The 21256-nt window shown below is 42.3% G+C and overlaps 3 protein-coding genes across 3 annotated transcripts; 1 reads left to right on the top strand and 2 right to left on the bottom strand.

Moving 5' to 3' along the window:
* Nucleotides 1–20: 20 nt before the first annotated feature.
* Nucleotides 21–4137, bottom strand: LOC115810019 (DNA polymerase eta-like). Its single transcript, XM_030771918.1, has 10 exons — nucleotides 4001–4137; nucleotides 3640–3774; nucleotides 3333–3559; nucleotides 2925–3091; nucleotides 2702–2805; nucleotides 2478–2597; nucleotides 2191–2314; nucleotides 2000–2065; nucleotides 1538–1710; nucleotides 21–1051 (listed from the first exon to the last, which is right to left on the bottom strand). The coding sequence occupies exons 1-10, from the start codon at nucleotides 4135–4137 to the stop codon at nucleotides 154–156; spliced, it is 2151 nt and encodes a 716-aa protein (XP_030627778.1). The 3' UTR covers nucleotides 21–153.
* An 830-nt stretch (nucleotides 4138–4967) lies between these two features.
* On the top strand, nucleotides 4968–8431 carry LOC115810697 (DNA polymerase eta-like). Its single transcript, XM_030772691.1, has 11 exons — nucleotides 4968–5104; nucleotides 5214–5348; nucleotides 5429–5655; nucleotides 5897–6063; nucleotides 6182–6285; nucleotides 6390–6509; nucleotides 6657–6780; nucleotides 6892–6957; nucleotides 7068–7240; nucleotides 7561–7970; nucleotides 8028–8431. The coding sequence occupies exons 1-11, from the start codon at nucleotides 4968–4970 to the stop codon at nucleotides 8429–8431; spliced, it is 2067 nt and encodes a 688-aa protein (XP_030628551.1).
* A 3077-nt stretch (nucleotides 8432–11508) lies between these two features.
* Nucleotides 11509–20741, bottom strand: gtpbp2a (GTP binding protein 2a). Its single transcript, XM_030771941.1, has 12 exons — nucleotides 20454–20741; nucleotides 19139–19165; nucleotides 18242–18426; nucleotides 17836–17944; nucleotides 17516–17713; nucleotides 17043–17217; nucleotides 13721–13940; nucleotides 13299–13434; nucleotides 12937–12995; nucleotides 12327–12498; nucleotides 12041–12205; nucleotides 11509–11866 (listed from the first exon to the last, which is right to left on the bottom strand). Exons 1-12 carry the CDS (start codon nucleotides 20646–20648, stop codon nucleotides 11717–11719), a joined length of 1791 nt encoding a protein of 596 aa, XP_030627801.1. The 5' UTR covers nucleotides 20649–20741; the 3' UTR covers nucleotides 11509–11716.
* Nucleotides 20742–21256: the final 515 nt, after the last annotated feature.

Here is a 21256-nt window from a genome sequence, read left to right as displayed (position 1 = left end):
GCCTTTTCCCCTTTTTTCCTCCCCAAACATGAATCTCAATTATAGCTCATACACAACTCTGCTGTAACATGACTGCTTAATGAATAACGTATGCACTGCACATTGTGCAAAACCGATCATGTGGATAGCACACACCATTAAATACACTCAGTGTTAACTCCTCTTGAAGAAAGAGTCCAAGGTTGCAGTACTACCTTGTGACTTAGTTCTCTTTGCCTGAGGTCCTGTTTGCTTTTTGAGTCGGTTCTTTCTTCCAGATAATTCAGAGGCTCCAGGCCTCATAGGGACAATGGGGGCAGAAGAGGTAGATGTGGAGGATGGTGGAGAGGAGAAAGAGTTCTGTAGGTCTAAAGCAAAGTGATAGTCTATGTGTTCCATCATCTCCCAGACCGGCACCTCCTGTCCACACCGCTCACACGGGAGAAGATCCTCTCTGGATAAACTGCAGAAGTCTGTCCTCTCTGGAGATTTGGGAGATGGGAGCTCAGCACCAGATGGCTGAGCATAATTTACGGCAATGCTTTTGTCATGTGGAGAACCTTGAACTTCAACATGAGAGCTGACCATACTATTTACACTGTCTTTTCCAAAAGTCAGTCCAGAACGGCTGGAGGCAGTATGCGCTAGCTGTAAACTTTTCTCCAGCATCTTTCTTTCAAAGAAGGAGGTGATCCCAGTCTTTGACTCATCTGAAGATTTCACTGGGGATGGACTGGCTGTGTGGTGAGAGGTGTTTTGCTGCACAGCAGGGGGTAGTGCTGAGTTAGAGCAGGGAGAATGGAGAAACATCCCACAGTCTTTCTTTTCTTCTTCATCTGTTCCTTTATCTTCGCTCTGCTTCTCCGTAGCTTTTTGGAAGAAGGAGAGGATGGGCCCTGGTTTCTGAAGTGCCTGTTTTTTCTTTGGGGTGGGTGAGAGCTGGGTAGAGGGTAAAAGGGTCTGTGTGGAAGGGCTAACACTCCTCAGAAAACTGGCAATGCCTCCCGACAAAGCGGTGGGTGCTTCGCTAAACTTACTAGCTGACAAGTGGAGGCAGGTAAGGGCAGGAGTCCTAAGAACACACAGATTTGTAAGCCCTCACACAAACTGGAATTACAATAGTTACATACAAATTAAGCGGTGATAGTTGTTTTGCTACCTGTACTACTTCTGATTTGTAAGTAGAAAACATTAATTATTTTCCAATTGCTGTCATTAGAAACACTATGTAGTACCCTGAACATACATCAAACATCAAGAAACTGGAAATGAAATGTGATGGCCTTTTTCAAGCAATCCTGTTTTTAATGAGTGGCAGTGCAGGTTCAGATGGGGCAAAAATGACAGTTTGCTGATTATCTCTTCAAATGCATAATGAGCTTTTAAAATATGCAATGAGAATGACTCTAGACATTCACTGGTGTAACCTGTCATCCGATTTTACTATTCTGAAAATGGATCTGCTGCCAGATTACTATACATCATGACCTCAGAGAATAAAATATAATTAGGACTAGTATAACTTATCTTATGCAAGTATCACGGTAACAGTACTTACCATGCCGCCTGATGGTTTCCTGCAGTATTAAGGCCCTTAATAATGGCAAAGCCATCTGCGGAGATCTTAGTGGCCTCATAACGAGCCAGAGCACAACAGCGGGAGAAACTGTTGGGTTGCTTGTCTCCAAATTGACGGATGCCAACTGTCAATAGTTTCGCCACTCTGTCATTCTATAGATAGAGGGTCAAACTCTTAGTATCTAGCAAACAAAATTCACACAGTATATGACCAAACACCCACAACATTCAGTTCAAGTGATGTGTTTTTTTTGTTATTTTTTTTTGTCAAGGCCAGACTTTCTGTCATCCTGTCCCAACCCTCCTGTTTTATCCAGGCAGGGGAATGGCTTGGAAACATGCTCGATAAAGCATGTCCCCAAGGGGGAGATAACATTCACATACAACACATGCAAGTTAATGCATTTAAGGATCACTTAGAATTCCAATAGTGTCCTCTCACCATCTCTCGATCCTTAATAAGTCTCTCCTCTAGTTCCAGAGCAAGCTGATGGAGCCAGTACTGAACCTGCAGAGAGTGAATCAAAGTGGTGCACAAGGATGAGGTGATGAGAATATCTATCTTGTCAGTTCTTTGCTGGTCAGATTGTTTAATGAAGTCTTCAAGGAATTCTATCAAATCTTTTTTAATACCTGCTCTTTAGTAGCCAAGGCTGACTTTCCGGGAAAGTTTTTGCTGCAGCCGATAGATTTGGGGAGTTGACGAGCTTTTACAGGCTCAAACTCTACACCACGACACAGGTCAAACAGCCAATGACTGAAAAAAGAGAAACTGCATTACTGGCAAAGTACAGTGCAATACACAGTAGCCATCTCAATTAGTCCTTTGCTACCAGTCATAGCAAAATAACAAGAAAGAGCTGTATGGTAATTGTATTTAGATGACTAATGCTCCGTACTGAACTGTGATCAGTTATTACCCGGTCTTTTCTCCAAAGTGCTGCTCCAACTGGCCTTTAGTGAATTGTGTCAGATCTCCAATGTTCTCCACCCCCAAGGTCTCAGTGATGGAGGCTCCAAGTTTCCCTCCCAGGTTACGGCTACGAGACAACCACACAGTCACAAAATCATTCAACTTAAACTCTACTCACCAACAAAAACTACAGTATCAGGCACATTTTTACATTAGGAGAATAGTACTCACATTTTGCTGATGGGGAGAGAGCTGAAGAGCTGAGGAACTGAGCCTAATGGCAGAACAGTCTGACGATTGGGTTTGTTCAGACCACACGCAAGCTTAGCCAAAACCTCAAAAAAAAAAAAAAAAGTTGCATTTTCTAAGTGATTGCATTGTTAACCATTTTTGTCACTGTATTTTGGGCTTGTTCTCTCTCATTCACTCAAAGCATCATTAGAATACTCCTCACCTTGTTGTGTGAGATCCCTGCAGAGCAGCGGAAACCGGTTTCCCTCTCCACCGCTGCCCTCATCTCCTCCACAATCACAGCTCCTACTGCCAACTGCAGCTCTGCACAGTCTGCAGAGAGGGTCAAGGAGGACAACCACTCCTGCAGACCCTGAGACCGCTGCTCCTCTGGACAGGAGACGCCAGAATGAAACTGGGATGATTAATCTTGAGGCATGCTGAGGAGATGTGGCTACACTAAAGTCTGATCAATGACACATTCAGACTCTAGTTTTACTGGAGCTATGGGGAAATGCTTTAAACCTACAGCTTTATTGGGAATGTTGTGGACAGAGTAAACAGTGCCTTATCTGTGTGAAACAAGAAATATCTAATTCAAATAACATTTCCCTAATACTTCAAAACTAACCTTTATCTGCAGCTCCAGCGTTCCCCTCTTCATAGGTGCAGATTTGGGGATACCCCTGAACATAAGTGGCTTTCAGTAGGTGAGGTTCAACCCTCAGTTCTGCCATATTCTTCAGTCTCTGCTGTACGCTGGCACTGAGATCCATGTAGGCTTCATCAATACTGGCCCTCTCAATCACAGCAAAGCGAGACATCACCTCAATCACCTCCACACTAGCTTCCCTATAACTAGACAGACGAAAAACAGTTAAAACGGGTTAGACCAGTGCAGAGTTTGTGTTTTAACCAATACCACATGGTAAACTTACTGTGTGAGATCTGCCTTCCCGTGTGATTCTCTCACTCTGGCTACCTGGAGGTCATAACACAACTTCTTGGCGTCATCTGCCTTCATGTTCCTCGTGACACCGTATGCCCGAGCCTCATAACTCACCGCAATTATGCTGATACGCAGATTAAAACAATTAGTCAGTAATTAATATAAATACTGAAAGATTGCTTTCATCAAGAGAAAAGACACTGAAAAGTGATGCGAGAACATATAAACAGAGCTATGTGCCTAACTTACAACGATGGTGGGTTGTAACATTCAAATCACCCTGATTGAAGTAAAATAATAATAATAATAATAATAATATTTTCAGAAATCTGAAATCTATGACAACCCACCTGCCCCCCTTCCAAGTCTTGTACTGAGCCACGACGCATGGTTTGTTCTTCAGCTGTGGGTTGATCCGCTGCTCTACTTGAACATAAAAGCAGTCCATGTCTACCAGCGCAACCACTCTCTCTGTACCATATTCCATCTCTAAGTCTAATGCCTTTTAAATGTAATCATTATTCAGAGTACATAAAAAACTGTACTGTCATCTTGTGGACGCGTATAAACAAGACTCAACTCGTTATGATTAACATATTACTTAAGCCACATAGACGCGTCTTCCGGTTTACGATTGTTGTAAAATCGTCAAAATAAAAGACTCCTGTGCTGTAGTTTGGTTCCAGCGATGTGTAGGCTGACTGGAAATGACGTAGTAATAGTGAAGTATGCGCGAAATATGAGATGTGAAACTAAGAGGCAGCAACATCTAGAAGCAAATGATTAGTACAGCTAACTGAGCAACAGTGCGTCTTCTCTTGTCCGTGGAAATTTTATGCAGGTAAGGCTCTCTTATCTCAGATACTGTAACTCTGTAACCACGATCTAAGGTACTATAAATTAGCTAAGAATAGCCTGATTATAGGGCCCGTTTGTGTTGCTGTGCAGTTTTGCTTGCAGGTACCTGATTGCACAGGCGATCCTGACAAGATAACAGAATTTACTTTTTGTTTACTTATTAGGTAACAAACATTGTGTGTGCTTGACAATGCGGTACGTCTAAAATTCCTTGGAGATAAGCACCGAAATTATGTGATTTACTAGTAAGCTGGCTGCTAGCCAGCGTTAGCTTAACGGTCTTGTTAAGGATGGCTAATCATCCAGGTTGGTTGGTGACGTTTCTGTCGATTGACGGAAGTCACATTGCAGCTACATAATTTAAATACTTTACGAAGTGCTTCCGCAAGATCATTCTTACCTCAATAAAATTCTAAAAATCTCTTTGCCAGGTCCTTCAGGAACTGAAGTGCGCAGGCAATGGAGCTTGGAAAGGAACGCGTTGTGGCCCTGGTAGATATGGATTGTTTCTATGTACAGGTTGAACAACGGATCAACCCTGAGTTAAAAAACAAACCTTGCGTAGTGGCGCAGTACAAAACCTGGAAAGGGGGCGGGTAAGAAAAGAGTTTCGATAAAATCCTCTCTAAATAGTTTATCTGTTGGCTATTAGCAGACGTGTGCAATATTGTTCCACAAATGACTTACCGTTTCTTTTTCTGTAAGTGTCATCGCGGTGAGTTATGAGGCTCGGGCATACGGTGTCAAACGGAACATGTTCGCAGATGACGCCAAGAAATTGTGTCCTGACCTCCAGGTAGCCAGAGTGAGAGAGTCACACGGGAAGGCAGATCTCACACAGTAAGTTTACCATGTGGTATTGGTTAAAACACAAACTCTGCACTGGTCTAACCCGTTTTAACTGTTTTTCGTCTGTCTAGTTATAGGGAAGCTAGTGTGGAGGTGATTGAGGTGATGTCTCGCTTTGCTGTGATTGAGAGGGCCAGTATTGATGAAGCCTACATGGATCTCAGTGCCAGCGTACAGCAGAGACTGAAGAATATGGCAGAACTGAGGGTTGAACCTCACCTACTGAAAGCCACTTATGTTCAGGGGTATCCCCAAATCTGCACCTATGAAGAGGGGAACGCTGGAGCTGCAGATAAAGGTTAGTTTTGAAGTATTAGGGAAATGTTATTTGAATTAGATATTTCTTGTTTCACACAGATAAGGCACTGTTTACTCTGTCCACAACATTCCCAATAAAGCTGTAGGTTTAAAGCATTTCCCCATAGCTCCAGTAAAACTAGAGTCTGAATGTGTCATTGATCAGACTTTAGTGTAGCCACATCTCCTCAGCATGCCTCAAGATTAATCATCCCAGTTTCATTCTGGCGTCTCCTGTCCAGAGGAGCAGCGGTCTCAGGGTCTGCAGGAGTGGTTGTCCTCCTTGACCCTCTCTGCAGACTGTGCAGAGCTGCAGTTGGCAGTAGGAGCTGTGATTGTGGAGGAGATGAGGGCAGCGGTGGAGAGGGAAACCGGTTTCCGCTGCTCTGCAGGGATCTCACACAACAAGGTGAGGAGTATTCTAATGATGCTTTGAGTGAATGAGAGAGAACAAGCCCAAAATACAGTGACAAAAATGGTTAACAATGCAATCACTTAGAAAATGCAACTTTTTTTTTTTTTTTGAGGTTTTGGCTAAGCTTGCGTGTGGTCTGAACAAACCCAATCGTCAGACTGTTCTGCCATTAGGCTCAGTTCCTCAGCTCTTCAGCTCTCTCCCCATCAGCAAAATGTGAGTACTGTTCTCCTAATGTAAAAATGTGCCTGATACTGTAGTTTTTGTTGGTGAGTAGAGTTTAAGTTGAATGATTTTGTGACTGTGTGGTTGTCTTGTAGCCGTAACCTGGGAGGGAAACTTGGAGCCTCCATCACTGAGACCTTGGGGGTGGAGAACATTGGAGATCTGACACAATTCACTAAAGGCCAGTTGGAGCAGCACTTTGGAGAAAAGACCGGGTAATGATGCTGTGCTCACGAAATGAAACAATTCTACTCAGCTTTTTTTTTTTAATTAGTGTCTTTGACTGTTTTCATTAAACATATTCAGATGAGTACTGTGTGTTGTATTTTGTATTACGAACCATGTACATTATGTCTTATCAGTCATTGGCTGTTTGACCTGTGTCGAGGTGTAGAGTTTGAGCCTGTAAAAGCTCGTCAACTCCCCAAATCTATCGGCTGCAGCAAAAACTTTCCTGGAAAGACGGCTTTGGTTACAAAAGAGAAGGTGTGAAAAATTATCTCAAAAAAGGATGCATGTGATAACTCAGTTTCCTGTTCAGCTGTTTTTCTTGTTCTCTTTCTGACTTTATCTTCCAAACACATTCTGTCTCTGCAGGTTCAGTACTGGCTTAATCAGCTCGCTCTGGAGCTAGAGGAGAGACTCAATAAGGATAGAGAGACGGTGAGATACAGTTTAACTGGGTTTAAGTTTCATGGCTGGGTTTTTAACTGATGTTTAACTGAACACTCTCTCACTGTAGTTCTGTCTCTGTCACTCTTCCCTCTCTGCAGAACGGTAGAGTGGCCAAGTTGCTTACAATCAGTGTCCGTCAGGCTGGGGACAAGCAACCCAACAGTTTCTCTCGCTGTTGTGCTCTGACTCGATACGAGTCCTCCAAGATCTCCATGGATGGCTTTGCCCTCATTCAGAGCCTTAATACTGCAGGAAACCATCAGGCAGCTTGGTAACTTTTTAAAATAGCCTTTCATTCATTCCTAAAAGAGTTTTAAACCTTGTTTGGAGATCTAAAGAAAGATGCAAGTCCAGCAGTTTTAAAAATGGTTCTTATGGATGATTTAATCATGACCATATAACATGGAATATTCCATTTCTAATCACTGATTTATCAAGTAGATCACCTCTTTTGGGATTCCCATATCGGCCATAACAAATAATGGCAAATTTTTTGGCATGTTTGAATATTGAGTATTTTAATCAGGACGTTGGAGTTGTACTCTGGGTAATGTTTTTGTTGAGTTCGTTAAGTGTGCGTTGTGTTCACAGGACTCCTCCACTCACCTGCCTGCACCTGTCAGCTGGTAAATTCACCGAAACAGCCACAGGTCCGTCAGTTGCTGGCTTTCTGACTAGTGAAGCTCCTCGAACACAGAAACAACGAGCCTCTACCCAGCCCTCATCAGCTTCAAAGAGCAAACAGACCTCTCAGAAACCTGGGGCCATCCAGTCCCTCTTCCAGAGGGCCGCATTAAAGAGGAGAGAAAACCAAGAGATCGAACAAGAGAAAGAAGATGATGGTCGCAGGGTGATTCAACAGTTGTTCCCTTCTGAATCCGTTTCCCCTGCTGCGAAACAAAGCATCTCTCTGCACGCAGCCAGTCTCTCTTCAGAGAAATCCTTAGCTGATTCTAAGACTGGCATTTCCACATTTTTTCAAAGGAAGACGATGGAGAAAAGTGTACCAATGTCTAATACAGTTTCTTATGGCTCTGGATTGAATTTCAGTGTTGAAGATGTGGAGGGCTCTTATGCTGAGACAACAGTGAAAGAATCTTTAAAAGAAATGGGCACCTCAGCGCAGGAGCTTCAGCAAGGTGACTCAGGGCTCATTTGTGCCTCTGATCCTTCAGATGCACTCACTCTATCCAAAGAGGACCTCCACACCTGTGAGCGCTGTGGGCAGGAGGTGCCAGTCTGGGAGATGCCAGAGCATACAGACTATCACTTTGCTTTGGATCTGCAAAATTCTTTCTCCTCTCCACCATCCTCCTCATCCTCCACTGGTCTCGTGAGGTCTGGCACTCCTCAGTTGTCTGGAGGAAAGAACAAACTCAGGAACCCGACAGGACCACAGGCCAAGCGGGCAAAGACACAAGGTGGCACGGCAACTTTAGACTCTTTCTTCAAGAGGAGCTGAATTTGGACCCTAAAAGAATTTGAAATGATCTTTTACAATGAATTTTTAACTGTTTCTGAAGAGCAGTGTTAACTTGTAGTATTCATGGTTCATCACTGATTAACTGTTATAAATTTGTCATGTCATAAAACATTCTTTTTGTATTCCATTTGTCTAAATATATGAGAAGAAAGCCATAATTAGTCTGTACCTGTTACTTCAGTCATGGCACTTTGTAATCGTGGAACCAGGGAGGAAAGAGAAGTTTGCTTCTTGAAGCCAGTATTTTGTTTGTGTTTTGTTGTTTGGAAAGAATGAACACATTTCAAAATAATAACTTCTTGGTGATTTGTTTTGCGTGTTTATGATCAGTTTATCAATTTAATTATTTAACAATTTCAGTTATTTAACAAATGAACAATTGATTAAGTATTTAACACCTGGCAATTATTTAACAAACGATCAGTTTTGTACATCAGATATTGTTGATAAAGATTATTTACATTATAAGTCATCAGACGGGAATGTTGTAGAGATTAAAGTTGCAATATGTCTGTCTACCACCAGGTGGCAGTACACCACTTGATGTAATGTACCTCTCCTTATGTGCCGAGTGGATATGAAGAGGTCATGGTATTAAACTGTATTTTGTGTGACTTACCCAGCTGTGGCGTGTCAGTGAGCAAGAGCCAATTGTTGAGAATGTAACAGATATGAGTGTTGTTTACTTATCTGCATGAACTGTGAAACGATCACCCGGCCCCCTTTGAGAATGTTGTTCTCCCTCTGTCTTAGTGGAATGATGACTGTCTCACTCTCTTTCTGTTAGTAAATGAAAGGGACCCCACTGAATAGTAAATACTCAGCAGTGCCCATTCAGTTTCATTGCCCTTCATGCTTTTCCAGTGAACAGAAAATACAGAATTCAGTGAGAAGTTGGAAACTGGAGTACTGTGGATACAAACTTCTTAAGTCTAAATCTAAAACAACTGCAGACAAGCCTTCAAAAAGAGACAGTGGAATGCAGACCTGTGTTTGTTAGACTAGTGTATTTGCATTCCATCTGTAGTTGGTTGGTTGGTTTGTTTGCTTTGGGAGTAGAATGGGAAGTGGCTAGACCTGTGTTACAGTGAGGGCTTTCCCCTGTGTGGCACTCTGATCCTTACAGTGTCTTACATCAGCCACAGTTTAAAGTGTTGTAAACCTGAAGACTTGGCAACCTCCCATTGTCTTCACTACAGTAGTAGAACACTCACTAAACAACATCAGACTCTTCTATAGAATGGATTCTCACTTGGTGGAATCCAACATGTTCTTCAATTCAATTTAAAACTCAATTCAATCATAATAAATGTTTTATTTATTTACAGCTTAATATACAAACTGAATTTGTACATGAATATGTAGAAATCCACTTGAAAGAAAGCTTAACATAGGAAAATATTTTAAAAGTAAAACTTCCATCATTTAAGCTAAAAAGGTGACACTTCTGGTAAATGTGGGTTTGTAATAATTCATAATGCAGGTGTTTGATAAAATTAGCAACCACTACAAATTGCTATAACAAAAACATTTATGTTCAGTAAAGTTTATCCTGTACATTGCTTGTTTTATAAAATATTTTGGTTTGAATACATTCTGTTTTTTCCCCATAAAATTGCTCAAAAATCCACACAGAACATTAATATGACGGTGTCTAAAGCATGAACATGATACACGCTAGGGCCCTGCTACCTGCAGTGCACAGCAAGGACACAGTTGATGATAAACATGGCATGCATTCATCCTCCACTCAGCTCATGAGGCCAGCAACACAAAGCATTCAGAAACAAACAACTCAATCCCATTCATCCTTAAAAGTAGGCTTAGATTATTCAAATGGTTTAGCACCAACTCCAAGAGGAATCTTGTGAAATCTTGATGAAGAGACACTATAAAAAATAAAAGTCTCTCTCACATAGGCACTACAATATAGACTCATCACTGGTGTAAGTGAGATCAGCAACAAAACATCAAGTCCGACTACAAACGTGAAACTCTGAAAAGGCTGCCATGTGGCTGATTTTGGTAATGTTTTGATGGTTTTTCATCAAAGAAAAGCATTAAAGCAATAGATTTCTGGAAATTGTGAGGAAACAAAGTCATCCGTCCTTTAAAAGCAATGTAAGTCAGCAACAACTTCACACTCTGAAAAAAAAAAATGGAATGAATTCTGTAATGTTTGTACTATCCCAGACAACTAAAGCACTTGAGTGAAGAGAAAATACCGTCCATCAGTTTAACATGCTTTTATAAATGCATTGCATCAAATGAAGTCACTGTGATTGTTTGAAGAACGTAAATATATGGAAAACATTAGGCAGTGCATCAACCATTTTCTCCTGTCTCATTGCAGTCATGAATTAAACCTTTATTAAAGCTAGAGAGAGATGTTGTGAAATTAAAGTGCCTTTTGAAAGAAAACCAGAAAACCTTTCATTGCCGTTAGCTCGGCTGTGCATTCACCTCAAAGACATATTGATTGTTTAAAGGCATTATCCATCGAGCTAGCAGTGCTGTTGTTTGGTTTGTCAGAGGTGTGTTGGAGGGATTGATGGCAGAGAGGTGTCCCCATAAACCAACACTGACCTCTGAGTGACTTATAGCTGCCATGGAAACAGTTCTCACACCTTCATCTGACATAGGTGATCTTTCTATTTAGGTCTACAAAACACTCCCATTTGTTAGTAGGAGTGGCTAAGCTATTCAGTGCCTTTAAGAGATTAAAAGATTTAGCTTGAGGTTTTCCACTCATAATTCTTACTTAGTACTGTAAAAGACAGCAATAAAATATGCTTGTAAACACTGTGACGGCACACCACCTGAACACAAAACACTGCATGTGTGAAGGTAGTTGCAAGTTCACACTGCCACATCAAGATCTCAGAGCATTAGTCCACCGGTTTACGCTTAAAGCTCAACCTCTACATCACCACGGTGACTGCAGTCATCATCTTCCACAACCTTATAGTTTAAAAAACAAAAAAACACAATATAAATAAACAACTCTAAAACCCAGACCTCAGTGAATTACAAAGAGTTCTTTAAAAAAGGGCTTGAGGTTTCTGAGAGAAGGCTTTGGTGAGAGAAAAAGAGTGAAGTAAAGGAAAACAGTCAACCATGTGTGAGGAGTGAAGGTGAGGTGGAAGCCAGAGAGGATATGAGGAATCTGAAGATGCCTGAAGGGATTTTGCATTTTTTTGTTGTTGTTGTTGTTTTTTTTGCTGAGGTTCCTCTGAGCTGGTTGGGACTTTCGGGGTGGTGCAGTTACATGAAGACAGGTTGTAGTTTGGTAACCTGGCCAATGCCTTTGGTGACTCCCTCTCTGAAGAGCAGCTTGGCCCCGACCTTCAGATACTCTGGGTGTTTGATGAACTTAAAGCGTGCAACGGCTTTTTCACCTGTACGCAGCTCCTCCTGTGACACCACACAACAATAACAAAGACAGAGAGAGAGAGAGAGAGAGAGGACCACAGCATTAATTTAAAGTGACCATTTGCTCGAAGATAAGTTTCTGAATCTTTCACATCCGTTCCTACAGGACTATGATCAATCTTCTCCAAAACAAAAACAGTGTACTGGAAAACTTACCTTCCCATACAGAGCTTCCACGGTGGCGGTCTGTCTCACGTTGCCCACATGGACGGTCACCTGAAAGCCCTTGTGGAAGGTCTTAGCATGGAAGAGCAGCACAATCTCAGCCTCAAACACCCAGCAGATGGTAGGGTTCATCTCTGGGCTGACCATAACCATGCCCTGACCGAGAGAGAGAGAGAGAGAGGGAGAGAGAGTGAAAGAGAGTACACTCTAAGACATGTCAAAAAACTACAGTAAATGACCGAAACAGCACAAAGGGACAGAATGATCCAAAACTGACTTTTCGTAAAAATGAACGGTCGAATTCCCCCAGCGCCAGAGTAGCGGCTTGTCCCGCACGAAGCACCCTGCAGGCAGACCGGTTCCTCTGGATACTACATACGGTCAGCTCCCGGAACTGTCCGTCATCTGTGGGGCCTACCACCAGCTGCTCCCCCTCACGGCAGATACCACTGCAGAGAGAGAAAGGGGGGTGTAATAGGACCTGAAAACAGCAGTAATGTTAGGCTGATGTTACATGATGCAATTTGTGTGAAAGTTTTGTTGCTTACAGCTAAGTTACATCTGGATTGCATCGTGTAACATTCCCTGGAATTTACTCAGAGGCAGATGAGAGCAGTTTAACTCCCCGCAGCTCATTTCATGCACCCATGAACCCATCAGAATGCAGATGGACTGTCACATGTATCTTTGTGTAGTTCTACATTTTCTACTATAAGTACATGTTTTTTAGAAGCTACATAGTTCTAAATTTTATCAAACACGGTGGTTTGGGTATTTATGTTGCCATTGTAATGATAATGATGAAGTTGTGTGAAATGACATCAACTAAAATAGCAACTACTGTGAAAGTTGTGCTACTATTTTTGTGTGTAACACCAGCATCATACCTGTACAGAGTTCCTCCTACGACAGTTCCCACATCTGGCACTGTGTAAATCTCATCCACCTATATGAGCACCAACCCAACACATCTCATGTCACAAAGTAAAAACAGACAAGCTTTATGTAGTTCTCCACAAAGAGTGCACCAAACTACAACATCTCGAACCAGTGTACAGGTTAAAGTTTTATGTTGGCATGTATGTTTGTATTTTCCTTAAGCAGTTCACTTAAGACGATTTGATTAACTTATGATCACTAGAGAACCGAACACTTCAAAAAATGCAGGACTGCAGGAATGTGCGAAGCCTGTTGCAGTACACTGACCATGAAGATGCCATCTGTTATAATGCTGAAGTAGTCTAATTACCTGGAACTCAGTCAGCTGCTGCATTAACTCCTCCTGTTCCTTGCTGTTGCTAAGAGGAGGTAGGATGTTGAAAAAAACCTTGAGCAGTTCTAGACTCTCTCCTGATACACTAGACAGTGTAAAGATCGGCGTGATGCTAAACACACAAAACAAGTGCGGAGAGAGAAAAAAAAAAAACAACGAATTAGGTTCACTATTATAATAAATTATAGTGATATAACATTGCTATGTTATATGACAGCCTTATTCTGTCCAACAGTTTGGCATCACTGACAAACAAACCATGCCAAGTCCATGCAGCCATGAAGCCATGTCAACAAGCTGGACTGGTGACGTGCCTTGGGTGGAGCGGGTGGGCTAACCTTGGTTTATTGTTGTCGTAGGAAGGCTTGGGCTTGGCAGTGTTAAGTGTTCTGAAGTACCTGGGAGACTGAGCGAACTGCTGGGCTGCTGTGACCGCGTCGTCGGCATTGGACACCAGCATGGGCACTTTATTGCAGCCGGGCTGTTTGAGGGTGCGCTCCAGCTGACGGACCGTGCGTTCCACCGTGCTCTTGGTGCACAGGTCCACTTTGCTCACCACTATGAAGATGGGGACCTTCAACGCCATGGCTAAGCCCAGGTGCTCCCGTGTTGTCCCCACTGGGAAGGAACAGGAGGACAGGATTAGACGACAAACACACAGAGGGAACTCTGTACCTCTTCTACTGCACCACACATAGTCTAATAATGCTGCATTAAAAAAGAAAAATTCTGCTGGGAGAAGTTCTGATGCAAGGACTAAATGTTTGTTTGTTTATTTTATCTTGAGAGAGCCTATGAATATGTGACAGGAAGAAGCAGAGAAGGAAATGGATCTGACAAAAGCTAAAAGTAATGAATTTCCTTATTATTTAATGGAATACAATTCATCACAGAGACGCTTGTCAAGTGTTGTTTTTGTGGTTGCTATGACAACTCTTGCTTATCATGTGTGAGAGGTGAAGACTGCAGAAGGTAATAAAATCGACAAGCAGAGGAGGAGAAGATTTTCTGAGGTCAACACATTGGTGCTCTAACAGACCTGAAAAATTATCAGGAATGATCAGGAACATACTCCATAAAATCGCTACTCAAATGGATGGATCCACGTACCAACTGAGCATCAATAACAGAAATGTAACACAGGATTATTCAATATGAGAGATTTGTGTTAGGTAAATGCATGGCACATTTAGCTTAATGTGTAGTCTTACACTCTTATATGTCCTCACCTACAGTCTTTTACATGCAACAAAGAGATGATATTTCTTCAGTTGCCCCACTTGTCCGGTATGTTGTCAAAGAAGTATGTTTGTGCATGACCAACTTAGAAAGCAGCCTTCCGCCACATTACTCAAACAATACTCCTGCATATTTATGCAAACTGAGTCAAAGTAATTTGCAAGGGAATAAAGAAACTCAAAGGGGACATTGGGATATTTATTATTAAGAAACTCAAATGGGACAAATGGGATATTTATTATTTTGTTCTGTGGCTTGAGAAGCTAGACAAAACTTAAGTTCTCACATCCAACAGCTTAGCTGAATGAGTGAACAAAGGAAAAAAAAACGCTTATCTACTCACGACAGTACAATTACATAATCATTTGAATGCACAGTTTAGTCCAGAGCCTAACTACCCTGTGGAGCAGTGATCTGTGTTTGTGATGTACTGTATTAACAGGTTTCTTATCTCTATGCTGCTGTAGGGTTAGGGTCAGAGACAGAGACAACATACTGTACAGGGGTCGAAGGTGATCAGTGCAAAGGTCAACAGTGCATGTCACGCCATGTCAGCTGTGCTCCTGGGACACAGCACATGTTTTGTCACCACTTAAACACGATGCAAATACGCCCGTCCCCAGGACTGGCCTACAGTAAGCACTGAAACAAACATGCATACAGTTCTGTTGTATCAGAGTTCCTGCAGGGCTGATATGGCTTTGTTGAAAAACATCAGCAATAGCAAACAAAGATATTGTTCGCTATTGAAGATATTCTTGAGAAAGAAAGCAGAAGTACTAGCCTAGATGTAGCTGCAGTCTTTCTGAGGAAAGAGTCGACCCAGTACACAGTTTTTCTGCAGTTTCCTGAACGGTAGATCAATGCTAATATACCAAGAAGATCTGCAAACTGCACCAGCAGATTGATCTGGAAGATTATTATTACGGCCTGTGGTTATTGCCAAGTCAATGAATATGAAAGGAATTAGTTTCTCACATTCCTTTCAGGAATGAAACCAAAAGCTGAAATGTCTCAAACGCAAAGAATGCTTCAATTGCTCCTAAAGACAAGTCACAAATAAATAATCTGAAAAGTCTCATGATATGCTGAAAAATGTATCGCTATGTTTTCAGCAGTCCAAGGAGCTTTCCTGAAGCCAGAGTTGATGAGAACTGTGATTCTCTTCTATAATCACATAAACTGCATTACACGTATATTGTGTGCATGTATATGGTGCTCTTTTTTTATGGGCCATATAGTAGTTAAAAGTGCACAACAAGCCACGTAACAAATTCCTGATAATTTACTGTTCTAAAAGTGGGTTAGTCATGTTTCAACGAGGATCCAAGCGGGATACCACTGCAGGTCAGACGCTCGTACAGCTTGGAATGTGCCAGATTAGATGGCAGGCAAAGCGCTGCCCCCTCTTATGACACACATTCTTCAGACCTCTCACCCTGCCGGCATCAGCTGATCCACAACTTGGCAGCATGAAAATAAACACAGAAGGTCACTTTAACCGCCACCCTGGGGGAGGGGGGAGTGCCTACACCCCTGTGCTGTAATGTACGTCCAAAGTCCACAACACAGTGAGGTAACGTTACTGGGAGTCAAAGACTTTTATCAGCATAGCTCTGGAGCTTGTTACATGGAAAATGAAAACACTGATTCCCAACATCCTGTGTTATCAGGAACATGGCTCAGACAGGGCTTCAGACAGCAGACATTGGCGCTTTCATTCCTTTTGCATAATTTAGGCCAAACCTGCAAGTATCCAGTTGCATTCACAGTGTTGCCTCTTTCCCTCCCTCTCTCAGTTATGGATCCTGCGTCTAACCCAGTTTGTTTTAAGTCCTGCTCCCATTTCAGGTATGCTCACTAATCTGACTGCTAAACAAAACAGCCAAATGTCAGGTGATGTGCCCACAGGCACATACTGATACAGACACATATCAGAGCTCTTACATATCCTTGTTTACATCCTCACCGTTTGGAGCTATGTACGGTTACGTCTCAACGAAGTCGGGCCTGTGGAACATGGTAACCTGCAGGGTCAGCATTGGCCCGCATGGTCTCAGTTTCACTGTCCTTATTCAAAGGATTTCCATCTGTCAGAGCCACCCCCAGTCCAACACCCACCCCCCTGCCCTAGCTTATGACATTCACCACAGCCCAGCAAGATATTTTGGGAGGGGATGGTGGGGGGTGAGACACTGGAAATGGGAGCAACATCAAAGCCTGGTTCTCAAGATTACATAAGATCAGACAGCACTGCTGTTTGTGCAGCACTGCCAGACGCTGCGCACCACAGCACTGACCAGGAAGGTGCTGAGGTGCAGCCAGACACAATTACACTACATCTGTGTCAGAAAGCCCTTCATAAACGAACTTTTAGCAGAATGTGTTCAAAGTCTCTATCTTCCTTATCTGGATACACTGAAACAGAGCTGCACAACTGCTCGACTGTCTGTAACATAACGAATATGGCTGTGGACATACCGATGCCAGTGTTTGCGCTGACAACCAACATGGCAAAGTCTGGGCAGTAACTGGTAAGGCCAAAGATGGTAGTCTTTAGATATTTGTGGTGACCCGCCAAATCAATGAAGGTGATCATTTTCGAGGCACTCTCACAGATTTCCTCTGCCGTTCGTGACTCGCTGTAATTCACTACCTGTCACAGAGTCAAAAGAAGAATTATGAGTTCTCCTTCACCTTCTCTTACCACAGTATAGATTACTCGTAACCACACTTTATGACGAAATGTCCAGTCCAGACCTTTTAAACTTTATCCAGCCCCACAGACCCCAAAGTGCCTCCTATTTCATATATGTCTTGCATGTATTTTTCAGAAACATTTCACCCTAACTGTTTACAAATTCCAAAACAATTAAAACCAGTCTGAATGTGCTGGTATAGTCTGAATGGACTATACTGACTTTGAAACTTATAAACTGGCACTCTTCTCTTACCTCCCCTTTGCTGTTGAAGCCCAGGATCTCAAAGCTGATACTGGAGGTTCTCCCTGACTGGATCTCGTGTAGGTGTCTGAAGAGGTTGAGGCGTGCTCTCCCCCGGCCGTTGTCCAGCTCCCCTTGAGTAAGCACGCCCAGCAGAGTGGACTTTCCAGAGTCCACATTACCGAGCACGGCTACCCGCAGGTCCAGGAACTGTGCCCATCAACACAAACAGTAAGGCACACACGCCCAGCCAAAGAGGTAACTTTATGTACATAGACATGCAAAACACTCAGATGAATCTTAAGCAGGATTGCTTAGATTATAATCCTCACCTGCTGATCATCTGGTACTTTCCTGACAAGGACTTCTGCGATTTTGCGTGGGATGTCTGAATCATAGTCCACCTCTCGCTCTCGGAGAACGGTAATATCCGCACCCACCCTAGGAACCAACAAGGACTCTCAGCAAAAAGTAGGCTAAACACCAGCTTGAGTTAAACAGTGTGTTTTAAATTTCAAGCAGTATACAAATGGCAAGTTTAATTAAGCTGAATATATTATACATGGCGGCCCTATTTTACCTGCCGATGGAAGACTGCTAGATTAAAAAATGGTGTTGAGATCCTGCGATATTTTGGAGAATACTGTTTGGCAGTCTATGATTCTCACATGCGCTGTATCCAAACTGTGTGCCGTAATGGCGCCTGTTACTAAGGCTGCAAAGACAATACAGCCATACCTCTCAGCCATTCTTTGGAGCGTCTTCAGAGAAGCCCTCATGTCCTCCTCTGACAGTCCCACTAGCAGTCCGTTGTCTTCCACACCGATCTGGTACACTGCCTCGCCCCTGCCCTCCTGTAACCTCCATTTCATCTGCGTTGCTAGATGCTCAAAGCGGTACTGCGTAGGGTTCACCAGCTTCAGCTGTGCCGAACCCAAAAAAAGGACATTCAGAATACTGACACACATACAATTTCGCATGACACCGACACGAAATTACGAGATACAGAAAACGAAACTGAAAGTATGGTTATTTTTTACCATAGAAATGATTGGGAAGGAAATAAATAAATGTTCTGATTGGCATCAACAAAAACCAAGCAGTGACCCATACATGTCTATTAGATAAAAGGGAGCACCTGTCAAAGGTCTAAATATTGCTGTGATTATACACAGCGTGTTATCTATTTCCTGATAGCACTGTGTACATGTAAATCAGACTGAACTACAGCAGGACCGCCTATATTTCTGCCTAAACGATTAAGACTTATCACCACAGCACCATACCATAAAAAGGACTAAAGCCTCCCCGCTCCCCTAGAAAGACTGACTTCCTCATTTGACTGGAGTCATAAAATTCTTGTTATATTATAAGGTGGTGGGGTGTACCAGTACAGCCCAACATAAACAATCTGATGCAAATACATGTACCACACAACACATATGTAACAGGACACTCATATGTCCTGGAGATTGGAAGAACATATAGTCAAAGAATTGGACCACTATGTGAGCACAGACTGCAGAGACATAGTTGGGTTGATAAACGGCATTTCACAGTCAATAATAATAATAATAATAATAATAATAATAATAATAATAATAATAATAATAGTCTAGTGGCTTAGTAGCTTACCTTGTACTCTATGTTTCCCTCTTCAGCCTTAAAAGGAAGACAGGACAAAAACATTACTGAGTAATGCCATAACAATAAGAACCATGATTCAGTGGCAAATAACACAAAGACCACAGGGCTGAAGAGAAAGAGCAGAGTTGACACAAATGATCTAGAAGACCATTAACACTACTCTGGGTTGTTTTAAATGGTTCTTAAAAGCTACCGTGATGCAACAGGCTGATGTAATACGGTGATGGAAACTGTTTTTGGTTTAACATGACTGTATGCCCATTAAGCAGTGGTTTATTGGCCGGTAGTCGGACAGGCATGTTCGGACATGTTCGGACATAAACGTAGATATACACAGACATAGTCACACAAGTATAGAAAAACAATCGATAACACGTAAAAGTTTTAGCGTCTTCAAAATTCTCCTTAAACACGCAGAAAGGAAAATCCAGCAAAACATGCGATAATTATACAAGTTTACAGTAGCTGTAATATAAAAAAGAAAAGATTCCGCTACAGGTAACACGCAAAAATGTAATCACAAATGCACTCCTAGACATGTTGCTATACGAATGGCCATGTCTACGTTTTAAGCAAGAAACGCTACTTATTATCAGATTATTAGACATTTCGGATAACGTTGGGAATACGACAAATCACTGGCAGTAGGCCATTAATAGTATTCCAGCCCTACGACTAATGTCTATACTCGAAAGGTTATTTACAAACACAGCTGTTCCACTAGCTAACGTGCGTCAAACCAGCACCGCTAGGTTTAACGTGTCATGCGAGGAGATCCAAGGGATCCCTTGAACATAATGTGTCAACAATACTAAGTAGTCTTCATTACTCATCTCCAAGAGGTGAATGTTGTGAAAAAGGTGTAGTCTGGTTAATATTTCGTTAGCCGGGCAAACCTTTCAGCTCGCGTTCTGTGATGTTGCAAAAGGAAAGAAACAGTAAAAGTGAAGATGGTCTTAAAGTTAGCCAACATACTGTTTTCTTTTTCTTTGTTTAGCCTACTATAAAGGTAGGTCAAGGTTGTCGACGTGTCCTATTGGCCGCTGCCTTGTGTCAGTTTGTTTTCAAGCAAAACCTCCGCTAGCAACCAGGCATAACCCCTAGTGTTTCTAGTGCCATGGAAATATTACATGTGATGACATATGATTAAACCTGTGGTGATTAACACATCAACATCAATGACATATATATGCTACAAGAAGGCACGTCTGAACAAGTAGTAGCCGACATGATGTTCTGACCATTAGCGATAATAAGTGATGATAGTAAGCGAAAGGGGGCAACGTAAGGAAATTGAGCTCACCTCCGGAGGTAGATATGGCGGATTATTGCTGGGTTTAGAATGTCGAGTTGATCGGCCCTTTGCTTTTTTACCATTCTTTGAATTAGATTTTTTCGAAGCTACTCCAAGTCCGTTATTTGAACAGGATCCTCCACCTTGGGAGCTTGACTTGCATGCGGAACCTGTCCCAAAAAGCTCTGATACCCGCGTATCCATTTTCTTCAGAATCCTGAATAGTTACTAAGTTAACTGGCGACTTGGAACTTCATTTACTTAGTTGCATTAAATCGACACATTCGCGCTGCCGTCTTTACTCGACTAAGTCGAAGATAAATATAAAACAGAGGGGAGAGGAATAACAAAAAGTACCAGCCAGCTGGGCTCTTCCCCTCAACGTAAAACGAAAACAAGTCGGTGAAAATTGACGTACGCAACTAACATTTACGTCAGCAAATATATTAATATTTATAAGCAACAGCAAGATAGCCCCGCCCCACCCTGTCCTAGAGGGAAATAGTTCTACAACGGCTGTATTCCTTAAAGATTCCATAGACGTGCAAGTAACTGACAGAATAGGGGGAATGCCTGCATATAGTGCCTAAATAAGAATGCTGGCCGAACAAGGATATATGAAGCATTTACAAAACTTAACCAGCTGCAGTCCGGAAAACGACCGCTTCGCTCTTTTCAAAACGCAGCTCTTTGACGACATCTGTTGGGCAGATATAGGCAAGAGCAGTTACAGAGCAGTGCTCGCACAATGCGGTTAAAAATTGAATGCGCCACTTTACTGGTGAAACAGGGGACTATCTCCTTATAAAAAT

Source organism: Chanos chanos, chromosome 4 (genome assembly GCF_902362185.1).
Source record: "Chanos chanos chromosome 4, fChaCha1.1, whole genome shotgun sequence".
Taxonomy (NCBI): Eukaryota; Metazoa; Chordata; class Actinopteri; order Gonorynchiformes; family Chanidae; genus Chanos; species Chanos chanos.
The sequence above is the reverse complement of the archived record's forward strand: the minus strand, read 5'-3'. Positions and strand labels throughout refer to the sequence as shown.

Excerpts from the sequence above, each read along its gene's own strand:
- LOC115810019 (XM_030771918.1), bottom strand. The coding sequence starts at position 4,137 with ATGGAATATGGTACAGAGAGAGTGGTTGCGCTGGTAGACATGGACTGC. Across the intron at positions 3,560-3,639 it reads GGGAAGGCAGATCTCACACA|TTATAGGGAAGCTAGTGTGG; the intron begins GTAAGTTTACCA and ends TCGTCTGTCTAG. Across the intron at positions 1,052-1,537 it reads GGAAACCATCAGGCGGCATG|GACTCCTGCCCTTACCTGCC; the intron begins GTAAGTACTGTT and ends GTGTGTTCTTAG.
- LOC115810697 (XM_030772691.1), top strand. The coding sequence starts at position 4,968 with ATGGAGCTTGGAAAGGAACGCGTTGTGGCCCTGGTAGATATGGATTGT. Across the intron at positions 5,105-5,213 it reads AAAACCTGGAAAGGGGGCGG|TGTCATCGCGGTGAGTTATG; the intron begins GTAAGAAAAGAG and ends TTTTTCTGTAAG. Across the intron at positions 7,971-8,027 it reads AAGGAAGACGATGGAGAAAA|ATGTGGAGGGCTCTTATGCT; the intron begins GTGTACCAATGT and ends TCAGTGTTGAAG.
- gtpbp2a (XM_030771941.1), bottom strand. The coding sequence starts at position 20,648 with ATGGATACGCGGGTATCAGAGCTTTTTGGGACAGGTTCCGCATGCAAG. Across the intron at positions 12,996-13,298 it reads AGCAGCTGACTGAGTTCCAG|GTGGATGAGATTTACACAGT; the intron begins GTAATTAGACTA and ends GTGCTCATATAG. Across the intron at positions 12,206-12,326 it reads ACCGTTCATTTTTACGAAAA|GGCATGGTTATGGTCAGCCC; the intron begins GTCAGTTTTGGA and ends TCTCTCGGTCAG.